General features: G+C 54.8%; 1 protein-coding gene across 4 annotated transcripts; it reads right to left on the reverse strand.

Annotated features, from left to right (window-relative positions):
• Nucleotides 1–157: 157 nt before the first annotated feature.
• Nucleotides 158–20,325, reverse strand: LOC100356417 (corticosteroid-binding globulin). Of its 4 annotated transcripts, none has more exons than XM_002723117.6 (5): nucleotides 20,261–20,325; nucleotides 10,824–11,455; nucleotides 5,653–5,923; nucleotides 2,291–2,438; nucleotides 158–488 (listed from the first exon to the last, which is right to left on the reverse strand). In XM_002723117.6, the coding sequence occupies exons 2-5, from the start codon at nucleotides 11,434–11,436 to the stop codon at nucleotides 303–305; spliced, it is 1,218 nt and encodes a 405-aa protein (XP_002723163.4). In that variant the 5' UTR covers nucleotides 11,437–11,455; nucleotides 20,261–20,325; the 3' UTR covers nucleotides 158–302. The 4 variants fall into 4 exon arrangements, with proteins under 4 accessions (XP_002723163.4, XP_008249516.4, XP_051695085.3 ...); XM_008251294.5 differs by having other exon boundaries at nucleotides 10,824–11,473; XM_051839125.3 differs by lacking the exon at nucleotides 20,261–20,325 and adding an exon at nucleotides 18,605–18,883.
• Between the last annotated feature and the right edge of the window lie 6,347 nt (nucleotides 20,326–26,672).

The following is a 26,672-nucleotide window of genomic DNA, read 5'->3' on the forward strand; positions in this document are numbered from 1 at the left end:
CCCCAGCGGGCAGGCGCCGGCATCCGGGGCTTCCGGCCTTCGGAACAGCGGGATCATTTGTCAGCCATCCCGCCCACGCAATGGACTGAGACACCAGGTCTGGGGGTCGTGCCCCGAGGCCCCACGCCTGCCCCTCCCACCGCACGTGTGGGCGGAGTCACAGTGACTGATTTATTCCAACACGCAGAAAGGTACAAACAGCTCTGGCGGGTGCAGGAAAACCTCCCACTCCCACGGATGCTTCCGTGGGATCCCCAGCGCCCAAAGTCAGATGCAGCAGTGGCTCCAGGCTGGGCCGACTCTCAGGCTGGGATCACAACCTTGCCCAGGAACAAGCTGCTCCAGGTGAAGTCGTCGAAGATCAGGATGAGGAAGGGCCGGTTGAAGTTCAGGGTGAGGGGTTCAGACACCAGCTGCAGGGGGCCTCCCGTGGCAGCCACCTCCACCCCCCCGTGCTCGTCGAGCTGCAGCACAGCCTTATGGAGCACCTGTTAGGAGTGGACCAGAGATGAGTGGGCACCAGCTGTGTGGGGGGGACACCTGCTGGGTGTGACACCTGCTGTGTGGGGGACACCTGCTGTGTGGGGGACACCTGCTGTGTGTGACACCTGCTGTGTGGGGGACACCTGCTGTGTGGGGGACACCTGCTGTGTGTGACACCTGCTGTGTGGGGGACACCTGCTGTGTGTGTGACACCTGCTGTGTGCGTGACACCTGCTGTGTGATACCTGCTGTGTGTGACACCTGCTGTGTGTGACACCTGCTGTGTGGGGGACACCTGCTATGTGTGTGGCACCTGCTGTGTGTGTGACACTTGCTGTGTGTGTGACACCTGCTGTGTGCGTGACACCTGCTGTGTGACACCTGCTGTGTGTGACACCTGCTGTGTGTGTGACACCTGCTGTGCGTGACACCTGCTATGTGTGTGGCACCTGCTGTGTGTGTGACACCTGCTGTGTGTGACACCTGCTGTGTGTGACACCTGCTGTGTGTGTGACACCTGCTGTGCGTGACACCTGCTGTGTGTGTGGCACCTGCTGTGTGCGTGACACCTGCTGTGTGTGACACCTGCTGTGTGTGTGGCACCTGCTGTGTGCATGACACCTGCTGTGCATGACACCTGCTGTGTGTACGACACCTGCTGCACACAAGGCACTTCCCACGCCTCTTCGCTTGGATTCCTCGCACCCTGCGCTTTCTAGATGGCGAAGCGGAGGCACAGAGGCTCATCTGCTGGCTCCTCACCCAAGCGGCAGCCCCGAGGCGAGAGCGCGGTCTGTCAATCTCCAGAGCCCAGGCTGTGCCTCTGCTTCCTCCCTCCACAAAGGGCAGGTGGAGCCCAGCTTCAACACCGTAGTGGGTGCTCCTTCCTGGGTCCTGGGCTGGTAGAGGGAGACTGCATTCCTCTTTCATTCTGCCAGGTAGATGCTGGGGTTGGTTTCTGCAAGGCACTCCTTCCTACTCCAGGGGAAATCAGGTGGTCTTGCTGATGCACCGCTGGTTGTGATCAGAATTAGAAGGCATTCTGAAGCCAGCGAAAGGTCTGACTGCTTGTGTGGAAGCCATCACAGTGCACACCCGGCCAATGAAGGAGCCGCTGACTTCTGGCACACTCTCAATGCCCTATGGGGCAGGAAGGGCCGTGGGGCAATCACAAGGGCAGCTCTGTGTCTTGAGAATATGCAGCTTTGGGTCACCGACTTGGGGTCAGATGCGGCCGTTTATCAGCTCCATGGCCACCACCCTGGGCCTGACTGGGCTGCCCTTGGAGCCCCCGGGGCAATCCCAGTTCCAGGGAGGCAGCTGTGCCAAGCCTGTCCCTTCACACGGTCCCCCAGGGGCCCAGGGCCCAGGGTGCTTCCAAGTGATGGAGGCTGCCCCAGAGCCTAGCGCACATCGGGGCATAGAGCAGCATTCCACGTGAGTTTTCAGAACGAATGATGGACCAGCAAGCTGGATGGTGAAGGGGACCGTGAGGGTCAGGAAGCTCAGATGGAGCCCTGGAGGACAGTCACCGGTCCCTCGTTTGGGCCAGAGCTGCTCCCACTTCTGCCCTGACCCTTCCTGTCCCCCAGCGCCCCTCTGTCAGGGGTCAGGGTTCGGGAGGCGCCTGGGCGGAGCCCCCTTGTCACAAGCTTCCTGGGTGGCCTGCTGGGTGTCCCACTGTCTTGCTGAGCCTCTGTTTACTCCTGCCCTGAGGCTCTTAGTCTGGGAACCAGAGGCCTGGTAACCCTTTCTGTTGTGAATTACGGGTGCAAAAAAAGAAAAACTGGGCTCCTACGATGCTTACCTTCGATACCTTCAGTGGGCCCTCCTGGGAGATGCTTGAGAAATTTGCCTGGTTGGTGAACAAGTCTGCGATGCCCATGGCCGCCAGTGCGCCCCTGAGCTCGTAGGCTCCGGAGATGGAGGCCTTCGGGATGTACAGGTGCACCAGCCTGCAGGGGACAGGTGAGCTCAGATGTGGTGGGCTGAGACCCCTCCCGCTCCTGCCCTACCTCTGGGGACAGGAGAGGGGACAGGGCAGGGGCAGCACAGGGCAGTTCTGTCACACAGCAGCTTCCTCTCTGGGCCCTGAGTTCCTCATTCTTTTCTCCTCCACCTGGGACATGGCTGGACCACGGGGCACCCACGATGATGGTCCCCCAAAGACCGCTTGTCTCTGGAGCAACCCTGCTAGCAACAGAGCAGTGGAGGGAGCCCTGGTCCAGCCCAGCCGTGCTGCTGCTGCTGTGTGTCCTTGGCCACGTTCTGCCGTGTCTACACGTCTCATGCACACACAGTGGCTGCAGCCATGGCCGCTCAGGGCCTCTGACCCTAATCCCTGTGATTTCGCAGGGATGCAGCACGGATTCTGGCTGATGTGGCCAGCATTTCTCTGGGACGGAGCCGATGGGTTTCTGGAAAGGTCAGGAGTCCTGCTGGGGCTGGGATGGGAATGCACACTCTACCAGATTCGGGTACTGGTTTCAGTCTTGACTTTCCTCCGTTCCTGCTCCCAGATGGGGGAGGGGCAGAGCAGGTGGGAGGAAGGACCGCCCCTTCGTCTGCAGCCTGGGGCCGGGACAGGGGCCGTTTAAGCCCCGCTAGGCTGAGGGATTTGCAGAGGAATCAAAGATGAGTATTCAGGGAATTCGTGCTGAGCCGGGAGACCAACGTCCACGAAAGCCCTTTGGCTCCTGGCCCACATCTCGCGGTGCCCACACGCAAAGCCTTTCACACCAGGAACCCACAGCTTCCGTGTCTGCACCGCGAGACGGAACTCGCCCAGAGCCACGCACTCAGGACGCGGTGGAAACGTGAAGACCCCAGGGCTGCTGTGCCGCCGTCTGGGTGGCGTGGTCAGCTCCCGCTCCCGCGTCATTGACCGACACTGCTCTGCGCACACGGACGCGGTTTGGGGAAGAGATGATTTCGGGGGGCGGGTACGGAATTTTCCTTCACTTTATTTTCAGTAGGACTGGGGCTGGGGACGGTTTGAGTCATGGTGCATTGTCAGCACCTATGGAACCGCACCTGAGTGACAGCTTCCCTTTGGGGGTGGAGCAGGGAGTGGGGGAAGGGAACAGCGGAAAGGCTGCAGAGCTGGCAACGTGGCCCAAATGCACGAAATTCACAGGCACACACATGCACATGCTCTCGGGGGTGGGTCTAGGGGTTCAAGAACTGCAGCCCCCACACAGCTAGAGGGGACCCCTCTCTGAAGCGCAGAGCTGCCGGCCCCACTCTTCTCTAAGGATGGAGGTGGGAGCCCCCGCCCGGCCCTGCAGGTAGCTGGATTCACTCCTCCAGGTGCACCCAGCATGAAGGAGCTCACAGGGCATGTAACTCAACGCCACAACTGGACGCCACAAAGCACAGAGCTGGCCAGCGCTGCAGCTCACTAGGCTAATCCTCCACCTGCAGCGCCGGCACACCGGGTTCTAGTCCCGGTCGGGGCGCCGGATTCTGTCCCGGTTGCCCCTCTTCCAGGCCAGCTCTCTGCTGTGGCCCGGGAGTGCAGTGGAGGATGGCCCAGGTGCTTGGGCCCTGCACCCCACGGGAGACCAGGAGAAGCACCTGGCTCCTGCCATCAGATCAGCGCGGTGCGCCAGCCGCAGCGCCCATTGGAGGGTGAACCAACAGCAAGGGAAGACCTTTATCTCTGTCTCTCTCTCTCTCTCACTGTCCACTCTGCCTGTCAAAAAAATTTAAAAAAAATAAAGAAAGTAAAAAAGCACAGAGCTGCGTGGTCCTGCACCAGGCAGGGCAGCTCCCCCCCTCCCAAGCCCCTCCAGGAGGAACTTGCGTCTTCATTTCTGCCGCCCTGCTCGGCCGGGGCTCTGGGCAGCCCCTGTGCTGGTCAGTGCTCTGCCCTCTGCATGCACGCTCAGGGCCACTTGGGCTTGAGGCAGTTCAATGCCAAGCCATCTGTCTGCAGCCCCCTCCCCCCATGCCATCCAGCAAATCTTACGCTGTTTCTCGCTGTCTTCCTCTCGGAATTCCACCAGGAGACTGTCAGTTCCCCGGGAACCTGCTTTCTGCTCCCAGGCACGTATCTGAGGTCTCTGTCGTTTCCCGTTCTCTCTCCTGCCCCTGTGCTTAGCCTGAGCCTGTGTGTGGCACACAGCAGGTGCTCCCACTTCTACATCCCAAACAGTGTTGAATGACGTGCGGCCGCTGCACCAGCCTCCGTGGGCTACTGCAGATCCGGGTGCCTGCCCCTCCCTGCATCCCCTCTGCCCTGGAGTCTGTGTCACCCGCCTGCTGCCAGGCCCCCAGGGGTGGTTTTGATTCCCCGGCTCGCCCTTACAGTGAGGACGGTGCTCTCGGTGAGAAGTCCCTCCTCCACGGTGAGGTGCAGGCCTGGGCAGGTGGTGGCACTAAGATCCATCGTCCTCCAGGCGCCCCGGGGGAGAATGAGCTCAGCTGTCCACTCTCTCTCATTCCTGCAGCCACCCACGCACCCATGTACCCGCACATCCACGCACCTACGCACCTGCTCCTTCCCGCTGGTCTTTTCTCTGAGTGCGTCTTTGCACCAGCCCTTGCTTTGGCAGAGGTTAGCACAGAGGGAACCCAGCAGCTGGGTCTGCTCTGACGTCAGCCCGTCGGCCTATGGACCCCTCACTCCCTTTCCGCTTACTCTCTCACGACTGCTCCGTCCTCACTCCCTTGCTCATTTCCCTACTGACCGACTGAAGCAGGGCCCCGCTCACGGGTTGGGCTTTGGTTCCATGAGGACACATAGGTCATTGCTACCGTATTACAAGGGGCCTCCCTGGAGTCTTGAGCAGGGCTTGGTTTCAGGAGCACAAGATAACAGAATGGGGACGTGGGGAGCCGGGCGGCTGACGGCGGCTGACGGACTCTGTTTAAGACGGCAATGCAAAAACAGGATAATGTGGACCTCGTGGGGAACGAGGACCTCACTGTTCTGGAAGCCCCAGGGTATCTCAGTGCTGAACGAGGGATGGATAGCGAAGGGTGACCTCTGGAGCAGGAAACCCCACGGCCTCTGGGGACCAAGCAGACAGGAGAACGAGGAGCCCTGGAGAGCAAGCCGGGGCAGGGGCAGAGTGGGGAGAAGCGTGCGCAGGTGCACGGCCCCTCCAGCTGTCTCGTCAGGCAACGCGTGCACCCAGGAGCCGACACATTGGCCGGAGGGCTTACCTGTAGGTCAGGGATTTGGACCAGCGCTGAATCGTGTCCCTGCTCAGGGCGGCGATGACCGTGTCCACCTTCCCCTTGTCCGGGAGGATGAAGAACGCGGTGCCATTGCCCACGTAATCCAGCTGCACCAGCCGGCAGGGGAGCACCGGGTCGTGCAGGTACTTGACAGTGCTCGACTGGAACATCATGGGCACCATCACCGTGGTCGTATCGTCCACGTAGAAGCTCTTCTCCTCGGTGCTTTGTGGGTCAAAGGGGTGTGCCCAGGTGCCTGGGAGAAACAGGGAGGCAGATCTATAGGGCGGGGCAGAAAACCCACCGCGGTGACGCCCTGGGTGGCAGCAGAGCCCCAAGTGTGACTGCAAAGGAGGCAGCCAGAGGTTTCCAGGCGGAAGTGAATTCCCCGAGGCTCAGGGCCGCTCAGAGGGGAAGGAGCAGGGCGCAGGGCCTGGGTTCTGGGGCTGCGATTCGGCTATGAGGTGCGGGGGGTGGTGCTGGCTGCCCAGCTGCGGCCTCCAGGTTCCTGGTGGGGGTGGGGAGGGGCGGTCTGGGGTGGACCCTCTCGTCCACCTCCAGCTGGTTGCCTGGTGGGCCCAGTGGGCGGTGCCCACGGCCCTGACCTCCAGCACAGGGTCCCTTATTCCAGCTCCCATCCCCCATGCAGAGGCAGGTTGGGAAGACTACAGGGGCCCTGAACTGCCCCCACCACACTCCATGATGGTATCAGCCAGCTTGCTTGGTTGCCTGGGGGCAGGGTACTCACTACCCAGGCTGATGGGGTGGAAGCTACTGCTTTGGTTGAGCCAAACCTGTGGACCGCAGACTTTGGTGCCTCCCACTCAGCCTGTCAGTCCCTCTGAGCTGATCCCAAACATTCCGGGACCTTCTCTGCTCTAGATTAAGTCTCCCCAGGTCTGGAGAGGACACAGGGCCACCAGGACCAAGTTGCCCTTGACCTCAAACCCTGAACCCCCTGGGAGGCTGCCCAAAGGTGGCCAGAGCAGAGCTCCGGGGAGGCCCTTCCCTGCCCTACTGCCTGTGGCATCTCTGGGTCACCTGGGGACAGTGTGTGGTCCTGAGCCAGCCCGAGAGCCCCTGTCCTGTCTGCTGGTGACGGGCAGAGGCTGGAGGATGCAGGGTGCTGGGAAGTGAGCTAAGGCCGTGGCGGCTGGGGGCCCCGGAGCTCTGGCTGGGGCATCTCCAGCCCAGGCTCTGCAGCCCCTGAGTGTGAACCTCAGCCCCCTCCCCAGCCGTCTCACGGCACGTGAGGTCATTGGCAGGACCTCACACTGTCCTCCAAGGGCAGTCTGGAGTCCTCAGAACTGGGGGTGGCTGGCGTTGGTGTCTAACTTGTCCAATTTAAAAAAAATAAAAATAAAAAATCACCTGTGGATACATTGCTTTTCTGTTAGGTTTTTTTCTCCCTAAAATTTTCCTGCTTGCTTTTGACTGTTTCTTTTCCAGAGCGATTCTAACATCTGGAGCTTGGCTCAAAGCGAAATACAGAATGGGGCTCCACCACTAGGGGATTTCTTCTCGAAAATTCTTGGGAAAATGGTGGCAGAAAAACTAAGCCCTTAGGGGAGGGGTGGGAGCTGGCGAGAGCAAGGATGATTCCCCTGGAAAATCTGTCAACAGGATTTTTTAAAAAGATTTATTTATTTACTTGAAAGTCAGAGTTACACAGAGAGAGGAAAGGAGAGGCAGAGAGAGAGAGAGAGAGGTCTTCCATCCACAGGTTCACCCCCAAAGCTGGCCACATTGGCTGGAGCTGTGCCAATCCAAAGCCAGGAGCCAGGAGCTTCCTTCAGGTCTCCCACGCAGGTGCAGGGGCCCAAGGACTTGGGCCGTCCCCTACTGCTTTCCCAGGCCACAGCAGGGAGCTGGATTGGAAGTGGAGCAGCCGGGACTCGAATCAGCGCCCACATGGGATGCCAGCACTGCAGGCAGCAGCTTTACATACTAGGCCACAGTGCAGGCCCCTCAGCAAGATTTTTAGCATTCTCTAAACAGAGCTGTTAAGACAGTCCACTGCATAAGGAACCCACCGGGGCTGGCGCTGTGGTACAGGGAGTTAGGCTGCCGCTGGCAGTGCTGGCATCCTATGTTGGAGTGCTGGTTGAGTCCCAGCTGCTCCGCTTCTGGTCCAGCTCCCTATTAATGCGCTGGGAAAGCAGCAGAAGACGGCCCAAGTGCTTGGGCCCCTGCACCCACAAGGGAGGCCAGGATGGAGTTCTAGGGGGCTGGTGTGGCCATCTGGGGAGAGGGCACATGGAAGATCTCTCTGCCCCTCCCTTTCTGTTACTCTGCCTTTCAAATTAATAAATACAAAATCAGGAGCACCCCAGGGACACGTCACATGTTCTAACTTTAATGACTGTAGCAACGTCATTCTTCACCTCTGTTGTCCTGGCTTGTGGGGACACTGCAGCACCCCCTGGTCGAACCAAGGCTTTGCCATGAAGACCTGTGTGCAGTGAGGCCTCCGCCTCCCCCCACTCAGAAGAAGCTGTGGCTCCATCAACTGAGCACCACGGTTGTCCTGAGAAACGAGAAACGGTGTGCAGGGCAGCACCTGCCCGCACCTGCGCCACCAGCCGGCCCAGAGCCCTCTCAGACTCAGCAGTGCCCTCCTGCTGCTGGGTGGGCAGCCTTCTCACAAGGCTATGTTCCAGAACCTCCGGGAGCTCTGTTGAGTTCCTTCCAGGCGCCAAGCACATGCAAGGGTAGTGGGGCCCCCAGAGGGACAAGGCTGCTGGGCACAAGAGCGCACGGCCTAGTGGGGGAAGGGACCTACGGGATTTCTGGGCACAACTGGAAGCTGCCTTGGGCAAATATGCCCAGTGTCTCCGGTCTCCCGTGTTGGGGGAAGAATGCTGCTCTAACCCGGCCGGCCTCACTCTCCCTGCCTTCCCAGGAGAGCAGTACCTGGGCGGGATCGCAGACTGGCGCCTGGGGACAGACGAGGTTGAGGAGTACTCCCGGTGCTGAGATGGCCCGGGGAGAGGAGCTGCAGGACGGAGGGGGTGGCCCCATTTGGTGGGAGGCCCCGAGTGACACTGGGAGGAGGGGAGGGGGGCATGAGGTGAGCTTGCTGGGGCTCAGGACTCAGGTGGTCTCGGGTGCCGCCGAGAGACAGACGCGCAGTCAGCTTGCTGCCCGGTTTGTTTCTTTGCTGCTCCGCCTGCATTTCTCTGACTGGGGCTGCGGCACTGAGACTGGGCACGTGCGGCTAACCCGAGGTCTGCTCAGGGTGCACAGGGAGGCTTCCCGGAGGAAGCGGTTTTCGAGTGCCGACTGGAAGGGTGGGAAGGTGTTTTGGGCAGTCAGGTAAAGTTGGATGGAAGGGGCCTGGGCTTCATGGCAGGTAGGATACTGGTTCCCCAAGGATGTCCCCACCCGGATCCCGGGAACCTGTGGCTGAATCAGGCTGCAGGGATGGGGAAATCGGAGCTGCCGGTGGGGCCCTGCCATTGCTCAGCTGGCCCTGTGCCAGGAGAGGCGACCCTGCACCTCCCAGGTGGGCCCAGTGTAACCATGCGGGTCCTTGTAGTTGGAAGAGGAAAGCAGGAGAGTGAGGGACGGGGCCAGTGCTGCGGCATAGCAGGTAAAGCCACTGCCTGCAATGCCAGCATCCCATATGGGTGCCGGTTCAAGTCCCGGCTGCTCCACTTGCGATCCAGCTCTCTGCTGTGGCCTGGGAAAGCAGTAGAAGATGGCCCAAGTGCTTGGGCCCCTGCACCTGCATGGGAGACCAGGAAGAAGCTCCTGGCTCCTGGCTTCGGATTGGCATAGCTCTGGCCGTTGCAGTCATTTGGGGAGTGAACGAGTGGATGGAAGACCTCTCTCTCTCTCTGCCTCTCCTCTCTCTGTGTAACTCTATCAAATAAATAAATAAATCTTAAAAAAAAAAAAAAGAGGAGTGAGGGTCAGAACAGAGGGGCAGCGGAGGCAGAGGCCAGAGCTGTGTGACTGCAGGCTTTGAGGACGGAGGGGGCCCTGAGCCAAGGATTGCAGGCAGCCTGTGGGCGCTGGAAAAGGCCCAGAAATGCGCTCTGCCTGAGAGCCTGCAGAACGAGCCAGCCCGGCCCAAACCGTGACCATCTGGACTTCTGACCTCCAGCCTGGTAAGCTCGTGAGTCCATGTCATTTGGAGCCCCTGCGTCTGCGCTAATTCTCTGCAGCCACCCTAGGAGGCTAAGCCGGGCGTGTGCGGCTGGGTGCTGGGAGGTGGGAGGAGGGAAGACACTGCGGCTCGGGGCTGGTATGGTGGGGCAGAGGACTCGGGGCCGCGGGCTGTCACTCTTGGGGTGGCGCTCGCCGTGGGGACTGCCCTGTGCGTTCTGGGTGGACAGCTGCCAGCTGTCAGCAGCACACCCTGCCGCAGCCCCACTGTAGCGCCCGAGACCTGTGCCCGGGAAGGCAGGAGGCTGCTTCTCGTTGAGAACCTCTGCTCTGGATACAGGAGTTTGGATTTCACCCCTGCGCACGCTGCGCCTCCAGATCTCTGACCCGGGGCCGAAGCAGCAAATTCCAGCTGTGGGGGGGGGGGCGGCATTGGGCATGGGGTTAAGCCACCAGCTGGGCATCCACATTCCATGTTGGAGTGCTTGGAGCCCTGACATGCTCCTGATTCCAGCTTCCAGATAACGCGCTCTCTGGGAGGCAGCTCCCCAGGGCCCAAGGAACTGTGTCCCTGCCATCCACACGGAAGACCCAGAGTGCGTTCCAGGCTCCTGGTTTGGCCTGGCCCCAATCAGGCTGTTGTAGGTATTTGGAGCAGTGAACTAGTGGAAGGCAGCTCTCTCTCTCTCTCTCTCTCTCTGCCTTTCAAATATTGACTGCGAGTTGTGGCTGTAGGTCTGTGTGCCTACCCCTGTGCAGCACCTGCCAGCGCTCAGTCAATATTGTAGCTGCGAGGCAGCGGAGTGGCCCTGGTGACGGGGACGGTGTCAAGCCAACACGCTGGGACTGGGGCAAGGCACTCGGCGCGCCGGGCGTCATTTCACTCTCTGTAAAGGGAAGGATTGTGGCAAAGACCAAGTCACCCAGGTTTGAACGTGTTTTCTAAAAGTCAAATTTCCGCCCAGCCGCGGGCTCTGCACTTTGATGGCCAGCGCTACTCTTGGCAACAGCGGAGGGCCCCCCACAGAGCAGGGAGGGGAAGTTACCTTTGAAGAAGATGTAGTTGACCAGAATGAGGATGGCTGGGTTCTCCAGGCCCAGAAACAGGTCTGCAATTTTCCCCTGTGTCTTATTCTCGATGTACTCGTTGATCTGCCTGCAGGCCCTAGGCCAGTCCTGGAAATCTGTGGCCAAGGCCTCGGACTCGTAGTAACGCCTGATGTCCGCAGAGAAGGACTCCAGCAGCTCCAGGCTGTGGTCCAGGAACAAGGCGTTGCCCATGGTCATCTCCAAGCTGGTGTCCGACTCCCCAAGGAGGTGGTGCAGGTACTGGAAGCCCTGGTGGATCTCAGCTTCGGGCATCTCCGTGAGGTTGAAGCCCAGGCCCTGCAGAAGCTGGGTGCGAGTGTGGCCGGAGGCGCCCAGGGACAGCATGGCCAAGGCCATGGAGACGCTCACGGGGGAGATGCAGATGTTCCTGTCTGGAGCCGAGGACACGAGCTGCCGATACAGGCTGAAGGCAAAGTCCACGTTGGCTGGAGCCAGGCCCCGGTGCGGGCTCCTGGTACAGATGTCACCGCCTGGGGGATCCGCAGCCTGGACGGCCCAGTGGCCACTGGTGCACAGCCAGAGGAGACAGGCGTACACGGCGAGAGGCATTGTCCAGCGTGGCCAGGCACTGCCAAGTCAAGAGTGTCTGTTAGGAGACGTGGTGGCCTCTGAGTCAACGGGACCTGGTGTCCCAGGAGGCAGGCGAGAGACCCCAGCCAAGTCCCTCCCTCCAGCAGACATGAGCCTCAGAGTCCTCACTGGAAGATGTACCCACTGTGACAGATCAAGTGCCACCAGGCGCCCAGTTCTGCTCTAGGGACTTTGCCCAATTCTGCCCTCTAATCCTCACCAACACATCCACACAGTAGACTGGTGACCTGGTTTTAAGCTGGTGGAAACAGACGCTTGGGTTCAATACCCACCCAATGGGTATATTTAAAGTACTGAAAGAAACCAAGAGACGACCAACCAGGAATCCTGTATCTTGCAAAACTGTCCTTCAAAAACGAGGGAGTTGTCGAGACAGTCCTGAATGAACCAAAGCTGAAGGAGTTCCTTCCCAAAACACCTGCCCCGAGAGACATAAAAGGCAGACCATGTCTGATTGAGACGAGAGGACACCGGGCAGTAGCTAAAGCTGTAGGAAGGAATAAAGCCTTCTGGGAATGGTGACTACATGAGTAGTTACACAAACCAGTGTTTTTGCAGCTCTGGTTTGTAGTTTCAGGTTTTATTTTCTGTGTGATTTAACATAAAAATAATTATTTGTGTATATTTCTGGGCACACAATGCATGAAAGTACAGCTTGTGACACCGGTAGCTGAAAGGGGAGGGGGACAGGGTTATTTGAAGCCGGGTTTTCTATGCCATTGAGATTAGGTGATGTAGCTTTGGGACGTTGATTGTAATCCCCACGATGGCCACAAAGGAGACAACTGGAGAATATTCAAAAGTGAGAACGGGGGGACTGGCGCTGTGGCGCAGCGGGTAAAACATTCCACAGGGACACCACGTGAGCCCTGGCTGCTCCACCTCTGATCCAGCTCCCTGCTAATCAGAATTAATTAGTCCCCTGCTAATGAGCCTGGGGAAAGCAGCGGAAGATGGCCCAAGTGCCTGGGCTCCTGCCACACATGTGGGAGACCTGGAAGAAGCTCTTGGCTCCTGGCTTCAGTCTGGCCCAGCCCTGTTCATTGTGGCCATCTGGGGAGTGAATCTGCAGATAGAAGATCCATCTCTCTCTCTCTCTCCTCTCTCTCTCTCTCTCTCTGTAACTCTGCCTTTCAAATAAATAAAATAAATCTTAAAAAAAAACAAGAATGATGAGGACATCAAAGCATTTCACTTTAACGAAAGAAGGTGAACTAAACACAAGTGTAGACAATAACATAGGAACAGAGATGAAAAGCTACAGGCGTTTCAGAGACAAGTAGCAAAGCAGTGAGGTCAGTCTCTCTTATCATTGATTACTTTAAATGTCAGTGGATTAAGTTCTCCATTCTGAAGGCAGAGATTAATAGAATGGATGTGATGATGAATTTTACATATTGATTGACGGAGTTCGGAGATGCCTGGGTGGCCGGTGCCAGTCCACTTGTGCTGCTATAACAAAAATACCGCAGACTGTAACTTACAAACTCACAGCTCTGGGGGCGGGAAATTCAGCACCGAGCCCCAGCTGGCTCAGTGCTGGTGAGGGCCGGCTGTCTCCCGGGTGCTCCTTCCTGCTGTGTCCCCAAGGGGTGGCAGGAGTGCACAGGCTCCCGCAGGCCCCTTTCACCAGGCTGCAGTCCAGTTCACGCCCGATCTCCCCCACACGCCCCACACTGAGGATTAGGTTTCCACGTGTGACGCCATGGGGCACAGCCACGCAGCCCGCAGCAGCTGGTGACACACGATTCTGGTGTGTCTGTGAGAGCATTTCTGGAAGAGGTGAGCACTGGCGATGGCGTAGAGAAGCCCTCCCCACGGTGGGCGGCACTGCCCAATCCACGCAGGGCTGGATGGAACAGAGACGTGGACAGGGCTGTCTCTGTCTGGACCTCAGGCCTTCAGATGTGCACCGCCAGCATTCCTGCGTCTCCAGCCAGCAGGTGGCTGACGGACGGACTTCTGAGCCTCCCAACCGCACAAACCGGCTCTCACAGGAAGGCTCTGTCTCTGTGGAAATGTATATGCCCAGCTACGCTTCCATCTATATACATCGTACTGATTCTCTTTTCTCTAACACCACGGATTAAAAAACAGGATCCAACTATATGCTGTCTACAAAAGGCTAATTTTGGATCCAAAGACAAACCAGATGGGAAGGAAAAGGACAGTAGAGCTCTTCCACATGGAAGTGACCCAGAGGGAGCAGGAGGGCCACATTCACATCAGGCGTCACAGGAGCTCAAGAAGGACATCGCTGACTACTAAAGCATTCGTTTGTAAACACGGACACACTGAATAACAGACTCTCAACATAAGCTAGGCAAAAATCCCAGATGGAAGGGGTGTGTGTGCAGGGAGATAGCTGTACAATAATTTGGAGACTACAATACTCTACTCTCAATAATGGCCAGGACAACCAGACATAGATATAAGGAGGGGACGGTGCTGTGGTGCAGCAGGTTAAAGCCCTGGCCTGAGGTGCCAGCCTCTGATATGGGCACCGGTTCTAGTCCCGGCTGCTCCTCTTCTGATCCAGCTCTCTGCCGTGGCCTGAAAAAGCAGTAGAAGATGGCCCAAGTCCTTGGGCCCTGCACTGATGTGGGAGACCTGGAAGAAGCTCCTGGCTCCTGGCTTTGAATTGGCGCAGCTCCAGCCATTGTGGCCATCTGGGGAGTAAACCAGCGAATGGAAGACCTCTCTCTCTGTCTCCACCTCTCTCTGTAACTCTGTCTTTCAAATAAATAAAATGAATCTTAAAAAAAAGATATATAAGGAAATAGAGGATTTGAACAACACAATAAACCAGCTAGATCTATCAGACAGATATAGAACACTACAACAACACATTGTTCTCAAGTGCACATAGTACATTCTCCAGGATTAGGTCACAGATAAGCACTCACCAGATTTTAAGACAGATCCTATACAAAATATCTTTCCTAATTACAGTTGGACGATGTTATAAATCAATAACAGAAGAAAAACTGGAAAATTCACAAACTGTGGAAACTAAACACACTTTTAAATGACCAATGGGTCAAAGAAGATATACAAAGGAAATCAAAGAACATTTAGAGGCAGGTGAAAATGAAAACACAAATATAGAAACCTGTGGATGCAGTGAAAACAGTGCTGAGGGAAAACTTTATAGCAAAAATCAATGAGATCGAGGGCTGGCATTATGGCGTAGCAGGTAAAGCTGCCGCCTGCAGTGCTGGCATCCATATGGGTACCAGTTCGAGTTCTGGCTGTTCCACTTCCAATCTAGCTCTCTGTGATGGCCTGAGAAAGCAGTAGAAGATGGCTCAAGTCCTTGGGCCCCTGTACCTGCATGGGAGACCCAGAAGAAGCTCCTGGTTCCTGGCTTTGGGTTGGCGCAGCTCTGGCTGTTGCAGCCATCTGGGGAGTGAACCAGCGGATGGAAAACCTCTCTCTCTCTCTGCCTCTCTAAAATGCTTTCAAGTAAATAAATAAAATCTTTAAAAAATATCAATGAGATCACAAATCAGCAGCCTGACTTTACAACCTAGGGACCAGAAAAAGAACAACAAAACTGAAAACCAGAAGAAGGAAACAAATAAAGATTAGTGATAGATGGAGAATAGAAAAACAGTAGAGAAAATTAGTGAAACAAAAAGATGATACCTGTAATATATTTAATTTACAAATCTATAATACGATCCTCAAAGGGATTAGCACAATTGACAAGCCATCAGCTGGACTGCTAAGAAATCACTGAACCTGAAATGAACATGTAAACACTGCTACTGATTCTTCAGAAATAAAAAGGATTAAAAAAGAATACTAGAAAAAAATCATACACCAACAAATTGGATAGCTTAGGTGAAATGGAAAAGTTCCTAGACACACACTGTACATCACTATGATGAAATAACAGACTGAGTGGTTTGTAAGGGAGGCGTGTTTGTTTGGTTCCCAGTTGGTGGCTGGATAGTCCAACAGCGTGGTGCTGGCGTCTGCAAAGGGCTCCCTGGCTGTCACGCAGGATGGTGAGGCAGAGTGCACCCTGCACAGGAGGAGCCTCGTACACAGAGTGGCCTCCCTTCACAGCAACCTGCTCTCGTGAGATGCGATCTGGTCAAGTGAGCCCTCACCCACTCCTGAGAGACGGGCATTGATCTCTTCCACAGGTGCTGAGTCATGATTTAATCATCTCACATCATCACCTCTTAAAAGTGACTGACAGGTCAGTGCTATCACCCTAGACACCAGACACCCAGCACGTGGACCCTTGGGCACAGACTGAAGCCAGGCCACAGCAGCAGGGAACTCACTCACTTTATCGGGCCTTTCCGTCAACAGTGCCCTGACACCAAAGCCAGACAAAGATGCCACAAGAAAAGAAAAATAGAGAGCAATATGGCTATGGACATCAATGTAGAAATCTCAACAAAACATTAGCAAGTCAAATTCAGCAGCGTGACGGAGCTGAGTTTATTTCTGGAATGCAAGGATGGTTCAACACATGAACACTGATGAAGGCAGTACACAACACTAACAAAATGGGAGGGAAAGGCCATGATTCTCTCAGCTGATGCACAAAAAACTATGTGACATAATTCAATACACCCTTTCCTGACAGAAACATAGACAAAAAACAAGGAACAGAAGGAAACTACCACAAGGTAACAAAGACCACGCATGGTATAAGGCAGAAGCTTTCCCTCTAAGATCAGCAACAAGACAAGGATGCCGTGTTTACTGCTTTTATTTAGCACAACACTGAAAGTTAGAGTTGAAGCAATTGGACAAGATAAAAGAAACATAAAAGTCATCCAAGTTGGAAAGGCCGAAGTAAAATTATCTCTATTCACAGATGATATGATCTTGTAAGTAGAAAATCCTAGAGATTTCACACAAAGTTGTTAAAGCTAATAGGCAAATTTAGAAAAGTTGCAGGGTATCAAACCAACACACAAAAAGCAGTTGCATTTCCAAACACACCAAAAAACAACTTGAAAAGGAAATTAAGAAAACAATTTTATTTATAATAGTGTCAAAAGTTTAGGAATTAACGGAAGAGGTAAGAGACTAACACACTGGAAAGTACAGAGCAGTACAGCAGAAAATTAAAGAAGACTAAATAAATGCAAGGACATCCCGCATTCTCGGACTGGAAGGTGGTTTGGTAAATGGCAATACCCCCAGGGCAATCTATGGAGTCAGCACAATCCCAATAATGGACTTTTCAGAAATGGAGAAACTCCCGAAATTTCACATAGTCTCAAGGGATCCTGTATGACCAAAACAACCTTGGAAAAGAAGATCCAGTTTGGAAGTCTTATGCTTCCCGATTTCAAAATTTATTATTAAACTTCAATAACCAAAACAGCAAAAAGACAGACACCTGGACCAATGGAACAGAGGACAGGGCCCAGCAATGAGCCCTGCCTGTGTGCTGAAGTGACCTCTGACAGGCGTGCTGACAAGTCAGCGGGAAAGGCCAGACTCTTCAGCAAAGGTGTAACGACCACGTGCCCAAGAGTGAGACTGCGCCGGTCCTTGACACACCGCGACTCAGCTCGAAATGGATCGAAGACCAAGGACACGAAACTCGAAAACAAGAAAACTTTACGATCGGACTTGGCAATGATTCTCTGGACACAACATCATGGCTATCCTCAAAAACAACAGCCAAAAAAGACAAACTGAACTTCACCAAAATTAAAACCTTTTGTTCACCAAAGGGAATTATCAATACAGTAAGAAGGCAACTCATAGAATGAGAAAATATATTTGCAAACCACGTATCCAATAAAGTATTTTTATCTAGAATATAATGAAGAACAACTAAAACTCAAGAACTAAACCAAATCCAAGCAAAGAAACGTAATTCAAAAACGGGCAAAGGATTTCCATAGAAATTTCTTCCAAGAAAGCATATACGAATGGTCAACAGCACATGGAAAGATTCAACCCCAGCCATCATTAGACAATTCAAATCAAAACCACAATGAGACCCCTTCCTACCCAGGAGGATGGTGATTACAAACAAACAAACAAACATGATGCTGACATGGATGAGAACAAATGGGAACCCTTGCGCAGGGATGCAGACAGAAGGGACTCCTGGCAGGACTGCGGAAACTAGTGCGACCATTGTTTAAAAAATATTAAACCTAGGCTGGCATTGTGGGGCAGCAGGTTAAGCTGGCTGCTTGCAACACCAGCACCCCATTCTGGAGTATTGGCTGCTCTACTCCCAATTCCGCTCTCTGCTGTGGCCTGGGAAGGCAGTGGAAGATGGTCCAAGTCCCTGGGCCCCTGACCCCCATGGGGGAGACCCGGGTGGAGTTCCTGGCTCCTGGCTTCATCCTGGCCCACACTCATCTGTTTTGACCGTTTAATAAATATTTTTTTTTTTAAATTAAACCTAGGATTAGCAGATGACCCAGTAATGTCACTTTGATTCACAAAAGAATTGAAAGCAGGGAGTCAACAGGTCCTTGTACCCGAATGTCCCAACAGCCGTCACTGTCGCTGTCCACAACAGCCGGAGGAGGGAACAGCCCAATGCTCATCCAGGCACGAGTGAACGAAGCACAGGAGCAGAGGGAACACTCGGCAGCCGCCAGGAAGGAGATCTGGGCACACGCAACAACAGGGAGGAACCTGAGGCCATTTTGCAGAATGGAAGGAGCCAGACAGGAAGCCACACAGCAGGGATCCTCAGCCAGAGCTGGGAGACCCGCAGGGCCAGAGCGCAGCATAGAGGTCGGGGGCTGGGGCAGGGGAGGACGGAGTCACTTCAGTGGGGGCGGGTTTCCACTTGGGGTGATGAAGACATTCCGGAAAAGGAAGACAGCCATGGTGTCACAGCCACAGGAATTACCGCCACGGAACCGGCAGGCGGCTCTCAGGGCATCACCCCGTGGGGGAACCAGCCCCTGGGGAAGGGGCCAGGAGCCAGCATTCAAAGCTGCACCCCAGGAGGCTGCGGGGCCCTCCGAGTGTGGGGACTGCCGGCAGCCCCGTCTCTACCCCAAGAGAGGCACCAAGGTCCCCAGGCCCCGGAGCCCACTCCCACCACTCCCTGTGCCTCCCCTCATCTCGGCGCAGTGGCCAAGAAGCCCCCGGTGCTCTGAGGCCCCCGCTTCCCTACTTTGCCAGGGTCGCAGCAAGGACCCCTCCCCAGGCTGCCGGCTTCAGCTTCCTGGCGTTCTCCCCAGCTCTGCTTTCCAACTCGGATCGCTGGCTCCTCCCCCGATTCTTTCATTTTCCGTGGTTTCGGGGCAGACTGAGCCAGACTGCGGTGCCAGTGCTGCTGTTGTCAGTGGCTGGGGGAACCGGAAGTGGGGCTATTTAAATTCTGCCCCCACGCCCTCAGTGTAACAGAGCTGGTACCCAATTGGCCTGGCTTTGTGGGCTGTCCCCGGCCCAGGGCACAGCCTGGCTGTACCAGGTGCCCCTCCAACCTGGCCCCCGCAATTTCAGCCACAGAAGCGCTCTGTGTCAAAGGTTCCCCCCAGCTGCGGCAGCGCAGGGAGGGGCAGGACAGGTCAAGGCAGGGCAGGGCAGGGCAGGGCAGGGCAGGGCAGGTCAAGGCAAGGCAGTGGCAGGGCCGGCCAGGGCAGGTCGTTTCGCCAGTGTTTGCTGGGCTGGGAGCTGGGGACACCTATGGACCTGCCCCAGCCCTGCCCCAGGTGGCTCCACGGAGTGAGCCTGCCCCCTCCCTGCCACGCCTGGCTCATTCTCTCTTGGCCTTTGAGACTCAGGTCGCAGGTCCCTGTCTCCAGGCAGCCCAGCCGCTGTGCTTCTGTCCCCTCTCTGTCTCACTCAGGATGGGATCTGGGCTGCAGCACCAGTCACAGCCTCACCTGTCTGTGGGCCCCTCCTGGGCAAGGACTCCGTAGAGCACACGGCCAAGAGCAGGGCGGGCACGCCTCCCTCCCCTTCCTGCAGGCTCTGGGGAGATTGGGGGACTGACCCCTCCAGCCTGGGGAGCAACACTACCCATTGAACGTGACTGTTGAGATACCAGTCACGCTGTTAGCAAGGCTTGGCTCTGGTCACCTCACTTCCTGGGGCATGTTACGGCCCATTTTACAGAGGAGCAAACTGAGGCAGAGTTAGGGTTCCAAGCCCAGCCATACGACCTCAGAGCCTGTGCCTGTCTCTGCAGGAAGCCAAATGAGTCAAACAACTCGTGAAAGGCCCCAGCTGTACGAGAATGCAGGGCATCAGGGTTGCATTTCAAATCCTTCCACCCTGCCCCATCTCTGCAGCCACTCCCAGAGAAAACACCGCCTGGCGCTCTGCTTCGGCAAGGGCACTGGTGGAGGCGGCGTGGTCTGGGTCCTCTGGGTTTGAGTGATGGGTACGGTTCTGTTCTGTCTGCCTTAGCAAGGTCGCCAAGCGAAGAGCTGTGGCCGGGAGTGTGGGCTCCCTAGGCACCCTGTGCACCGTGCCAGCGGGGCCAGGCTGGCCTACTCCACCAGGGGTGCCACTGGGCACGGGCACTGGCCAGCCCCGGGGCTCCAGCTCTGTGGCTGTCGCCGCTGGTCAGCCAGGGCTTCAGCGCAGCGGTCCTGGAGGTGGGTGGGCAGGACTCGGCCGTGAGGCGGGAGCCCACGGGTGACCCACAGCGTCTGGGATTTGAGAAACCCTCCCCAGGGTTGCCTCATATCACTGCTGGCCGCTGCGCTGTTCTACGTCCCGGGGAAAACAACACAAACCAAACCAAACAGTGAGCCAGTGAGCAGGGGTGGCTCTGGCAGGCGGGCAGGAGCTGGAGGCACCGGGCTTCGCAGTTACTCACGTGTGCAGTGGGCTCGGGCTGCTCCTGCCGGCTCAGCCCTGCCTGGAGCCTGGGCTGTGTACAGTAAGTGGCGGGCACGGGATGCGGCCGCTAAATCTTCGCCGGATGCCCTGCTGGTTAATGGTTAGAGGGGGCCACGGCCTTTTCCATCAGGCGGCCCCCTCCCCCAGCAGGTAACCAATGGGAGGCGTTTCCAGGAAACCTGAGCCAACCCAGCACCACTACTGTGAATTTACGTCCCTCCAGCCAATTCCTTGACATTTTATTTTTTGATATCAAATGGGGCTGACATTGCATCAGGGTGGCTGGCACAGAAGTCACAGGTGCTCTTGATTAGCATCAAGGCCTGCAAGTCTGCAAAACCCAGACTCTCGGCTCCGGCTGGGGATGGGGCCAGCCTGGGCCAGCTCTCAGGGGCCTTGGTCTGAAGGGAGATGGAGAGGCGGGTGGATCCCCATCTCTCTTAATCTCCACAACTCTGCGGGAGCCCTCTCGCGACTGCTCCTCTTCAGCTGAGGAAAGACAGGTAGTCGGGAGCCCGGGCTCAGGTTCAGCTCCAAGGCCACTCAACTCCGAAACCTCGTACCTGTCCACTTCCCAACATCTGCCCCGTCAGTTCTCTTGTGACAAAAAAAAAGGAATTTATTTATTGGGTCTCATGAATGGGCGTTCCAGAGGGTGGGATGGGGTTCAGGTATGTCTGGATCCAGGGGTCCCCTAACCGGGCTCACGCTCTGATTCTCTCCTGGCCTGCTTTCTTGCCCTTTCCTACCTTCCTGTGTCTACACTGCACCTCTGTAGACACCTTCCTGGGTCTACACTGCACTGCTGTTCTCTGAAGGCGGGCAGCCCTCTCTTCTCAGGGTTCACACCGGTCTCCCACAGGACTCTGGGCGCGATGGCCTGCCCTTGGCCTGGTCAGAAGGTCCAGGAGGCCTGGGCCGGCTAGGGAGGCGGCACCACTCTGCCGGCCAGAGAGGTGGGGGAGGTGGGAGAGGTGGGCTGAGTCCCTGCGCGGGAAGGGAGGGGGCGGCAGCCACCAGCAGCCCCGTTCACCCTCTGGCTCTCGGTCTTGGATTCCTCAAGCCGATTTTGGAAGTTCCGTCTTCTCCATCTAAGCTTCCAGATGAAATCACCCGGGTGCTTACAAACCCCTCATTCTAATGTGTAACCTGCTTCTCCATTTTGGGCTCTATATTTTATTCACATATTTTCTCTTTTTTCCCTTTAACAAATCTTTTAAGACTCGGCTTCAGAGCCGCTCCCTGTTTCAGAGCAAGGGGCCTTCCACCAGCCCTCCCACCCACAACACTCCCCTCTCCCACCCCCTCTCCCCTTCCATTCACATCAAGATTGATTTTCAATTATTTCTATATACAGAAGATCAATTTAGCATATATTAAGTAAAGATTTCAACAGTTTGCACCCACACAGAAACACAAAGTGTAAAATACTATTTGAGTACTAGTTATAGCATTAATTAAACACCTAAGAGTAATTGTGTATTAATTACAGAGTTCAACCAATATTTTTTTTTAATTTTTTTATTTTTTATTATTATTTTTGACAGGCAGAGTGGACAGTGAGAGAGAGAGACAGAGAAAGGTCTTCCTTTGCCGTTGGTTCACCCTCCAATGGCCAGCGCACCATGCTGATCCGATGGCAGGAGCCAGGTGCTTCTCCTGGTCTCCCATGGGGTGCAGGGCCCAAGGACTTGGGCCATCCTCCACTGCTCTCCCGGGCCACAGCAGAGAGCTGGCCTGGAAGAGGAGCAACCGGGACAGAATCTGGCGCCCCAACCGGGACTAGAACCCTGTGTACTGGCGCTGCTAGGTGGAGGATTAGCCTGTTGAGCCACGGCGCCGGCCCCAACCAATAGTTTTAAGTAGAACATAAAAAATACTAAAAGGGTAAAGTATTAAGTTCTTTTTTTTCTTTTTTTGTTTGTTATATAGTTATTTTTTTATTTAATAAATGTGAATTTACAAAGTACAACTTTTGTATTGTTGTGGCTCCCTCCACCAAACTTCCCTCCCTCCCGTGGCCCTCCCCTCTCCCACTCCGTCTCCCATCCCGCCCTTCATTGAGTTTCATTTTCAATTACCTTCATATACTGAAGATCAACTTAGTATATACTAAGCAAGGATTTCAACAGGCTGTACTCACACAACCGCACAAGGTACAGGGTATTGTTCGACTAGTAGTGTTGTTTTTAAGTTTCATAGTAAAACACATTCAGGACAGAGATCCTACGTGGGGAGCCTGTACCCAGTGACTCCCGTTGTTGATTTAACAATTGGCACTCTTATTTATGACGTCAGCAATCACCCGAGACTCTTGCTATGAGCTGTCTAGGCTATGGAAGCCCCTTGAGTTCACCAACTCTGAACTTGTTTAGTCAAGGCCGTATCACAGTGGAGGTTCCTTCCTGCCTTCAGAGAAAGGCGCCTCTCTCCTCGATGGCCTATTCCTTCTGCTGGGGTCTTGTTCACCAGGATCTTTCATTTAGATTTTTTTTTTTTTTTTTTTTTTTTGCCACCGTGTCATGGCTTTCCATGCCTGTGAGACTCTCATGGACCTTTAAGCCAGATCCGAATGTCCCAAGGGTTGATTCTGAGGCAGGAGTGCTGCCATTCTATGAGTCTGCTGTGTGTCCTGTTTCCCCCGCAGGATCATTCTCTCCCTTTTAATTCCATCCTTCATTATTTGCTTACACTGGTCTTATTTGTGAAATCTCATCAACACATGCCCTATCTTTTTGATCGGTTGTGTATTTATACTTATCACTTTACCAAGTGCGCTGGCATTGGTACCTGCCTCCTTGGTAAGATTGAGTTGAAATCCCCTGGCACATTTCTAGTTCCACCATTGGAGGTAAGTCCGAGTGAGCATGTGCCAACCTATATATCTCTTCCCTCTCTTATTCCCACTCCCATGTTTAACAGAGATCACTTTTCTGTTAATTTTAAATGCCTAAGAATGATTGTGCATTGATTACAGAGTTCAATCAGTGGTCTTAGGTAGAACACACAGAGCAACAACAACAACAACAAAAATACCAAAAGGAATAAAATAGTAAGTTGTTCCTCAACAGTCTAGACAAGGGCTGACCGTGTCATTGTCTCTCAGTGTCCATTTCACTTCAATGGGTATCATTTCAGATGCTCGTTTAGTTGCCATCGATCAGGGAGAACCTGTGATATTTGTCCCTTTTGGACTGGCTTATTTCACTCAGCATGATGTTTTCCAGCTTCCTCCATTTTGTTGTAAATGCCTGGATTTCATTGTTTTTTTTTACTCTGTATAGTGTTCCATAGAGTACATATCCCATAGTTTCTTTATCCAGTCATCCGTTGATGGACATTTAGGTTGATTCCATGTCTTAGCTATTGTGAATTGAGCTGCAACAAATATTGAGGTGCAAATGGCTCTTTTTTTCTCCCCTTTAATTCCATTTGGGTATATTCCAAGGAGTGGGATGGCTGGGTCCTGTGGTAGGGCTATATTCAGGTTTCTGAGGACTCTCCAAACTGTCTTCCATAGTGGCTTTACCAGTTTGCATTCCCACCAACAGTAGGTTAGTGTCCCTTTTTCCCCACACCCTCACCAGCATCTGTTGTTGGTTGATTTCTATATGTAAGCCAATCTAACCGGAGTGAGGTGAAACCTCATTGTGGTTTTGATCTGCATTTCCCTGATGGCTAGGGATCCTGAGCATTTTTTCATGTGTCTGTTGGCCATTTGGATTTCTTCTTTTGAAAAATGTCTGTTAAGGTCCCCAAGGCCTCTCTTAAATCCAGGCTGAGCCTGGGCTGGCCGTCGCTGGAACTGGGACCTGCCCTTGGGCTGCTGTGGTGAGGGGCCCTGCTGGCATCCCTCTCCGGCGGGGCCACGCATGCTCCCTGCAGCTTCCGCCTTTGCCCAGCCCCTGAACCAAGCAGGACTCTAACCCCTCTTGGCCCTCGTCCTCCCAGACAGGCAGGATCGTGGCCCATGAGTTTGGCCTTAGCGCCCTTGGACTTCGCTGATAAGGTGTCTACACTGGCCGAGTCCTGCTTTGATCTCCTCTTTCCCTTTCCACTTGCCAGTTCCTGCTCTGCCCTGGTCTCCCAGCAGCATGGACAGGTCTGAGCGCAGGGCCTGGCAGCCAGCGGGGATGGGAGATGGTGGAGTCCTCACCGGGTGACAGCTTTGCTGTCTGATGTGTATGGACCTATTTGATCCTAAGAACCTTATGGGGTGGCTGCTATGGTCAACCAGAGTCGAGAAGCAAGGGCTGTGGGTTGGGGGTGTGCTTCTGGCCTGGTGGTTAAAACGCCAGTGGGGGCACCTGCATGCCATATTGGGGAGCCTGGGAGGCAGCAAGGGACAGCTCGAGTGACTGAGTCCCTGTCGTGCACGTGGAAGACCTGGACTGAGTCCCAGTTGGCCGACTTCAGCCTGGCGCAGCTGCGGATGCTGTGAGCATTTGGGGAGTGAACCAGCAGTTGGGAGCTCACTCTCTCTGCCTGTCTTTCAAATAAATAAAAATTTTTAAAAAGGAGCAAGGGCTCTGGGTTCAAATCTGGTTGTCTGACTCAGCTGTGACCTGGGACAAGCTCCCTGTGCCTCAGCTGTGTCCTCTGGAAGACAGAGCTCCCAGGACCTAAAGTTTCTTTAGGTGTTGGGCATTCGATGAGGCTGGAGGTGGGAAGAGCCGAGAGCGGGGCTTGCTGTGTTGAGAGTGCTCTGTGGTCGCTAAGGATTGCCACTGCTCCCATTCGGCAGACTGGAAAACTGGGGCAGAGAGAGGCTAGAAGAGTTGCTTGAGTCCCACCGCCAAGTTCAAGGTTGCGGTCGGAACGCACGTGCCCCGGCTGACACCTGCCTTCTTCCCTTAGGGTTCCCCGCTTCCACCTTGGGCAGCCCCCTCCCTCCTGCTCCCATCACAGGGGTGCCATGGGCATCCCAGGCCCACCTGTGAGCACTCCCTGCAGGCAGATGCTGGGACTGAGAGACCAGATTTGACATTGAGCTGGTGTACAGTGGTGAAGCAAGTGCCAGGGGTAGCCCAGCAGTTCACAGGCTGCCAGTGGGCACCCAGAAACATGGGCAGGGCAGGCAGGTTCTGCAGGTGCCACCTCCAGCTGGAGAGGCTGGGCTGAATCCTGGCTTTGCCCGTTGCTTTGTTACCTACCCTGTGACCTTGCTTAAGCTGTTGGGCTTGTCCAAGGCTTTGCTTGGTTTTAAAGAATCGACTTTGAATAGATAGATTTGAATGGCGTGAATTTCTGGAGCTCCCGTTTTGTGGGTTTTGACAAGTGCTCTTGTGTCTGGTGTCCACCGTCACAACCTCACTGGGGTCATCAAGCTGGCCCCTCCCCCTGGACTCCCGACAGCCTGCGCTCCCGGCGCTATCGCCAGCACTTCGCCTTTTCCAGAACGCCACGTGACAGGGGTCCCGTCGTTTGGGCTTTCCATGACATTTCATGTCAACACCACCACAGTTTGTTTACCCATTCCCCTCTTGATGGGAATCCTGGTTGCTTCCCGTTTTTCGTGACTATGACTAAACCTGCTGTGAATCCTTGGGGACAAGTTCTCATGTGGACAAGGTCTTCAAGGTGCTGGACGAGGACTGGGTGTTTGGTGGAGCAGTGAGGTCGCCACTTGCAAAGCCTGCATTCCATTGCGGGGTCCTGGGTTCGAATCCCTGCTACATTCCTTCCAATTCCAGCTTCCTGCTAAGGCAGCAGGTGGCGGCTCAAGTGCTCGGCCCTGCCATCCACACGGAAGACCAGGATGGAGGTCCAGGCTCCTGGCTCTAGCCTGGCCCAGCCCTGGCTGTTACAGGCATTTGAAGAGTGAATCAGGCCGGTGCCATGGCTCACTAGACTAATCCTCCACCTTGTGGCGCCAGCACACCAGGTTCTAGTCCTGGTCGGGGCGCCGGATTCTGTCCCGGTTGCCCCTCTTCCAGGCCAGCTCTCTGCTGTGGCCAGGGAGTGCAGTGGAGGATGGCCCAAGTACTTGGGCCCTGCACCCCATGGGAGACCAGGAGAAGCACCTGGCTCCTGCCATCGGATCAGCGCGGTGCGCCGGCCGCGGCGGCCATTGGAGGATGAACCAATGGCAAAAGGAAGACCTTTCTCTCTGTCTCTCTCTCTCTGTCCACTCTGCCTGTCAAAAAAAATAAATAAATAAATAGTGAATCAGAAGATGTGAGATCTCTGTCTCTCAAAAAGATGAAAATAAATGACTAAAAATAAAAAAAAAATGGGTGGGTAAATATCTAGAGTGGGTGTTTAGACTCATCTATTTTGCTCTGTAGAAATCCGTGGCTTGTCTTTCCACTTTATTAACATAATCTTTTAAGTGTGCACATTTCAATTTAATGAAATTTTTGTTTTTCCATTCTTCATGTTTCTGCGTC

Source organism: Oryctolagus cuniculus, chromosome 20, assembly GCF_051225735.1.
Source record: "Oryctolagus cuniculus isolate XC-2025 breed Fujian yellow rabbit chromosome 20, ASM5122573v1, whole genome shotgun sequence".
Classification (NCBI taxonomy): Eukaryota; Metazoa; Chordata; class Mammalia; order Lagomorpha; family Leporidae; genus Oryctolagus; species Oryctolagus cuniculus.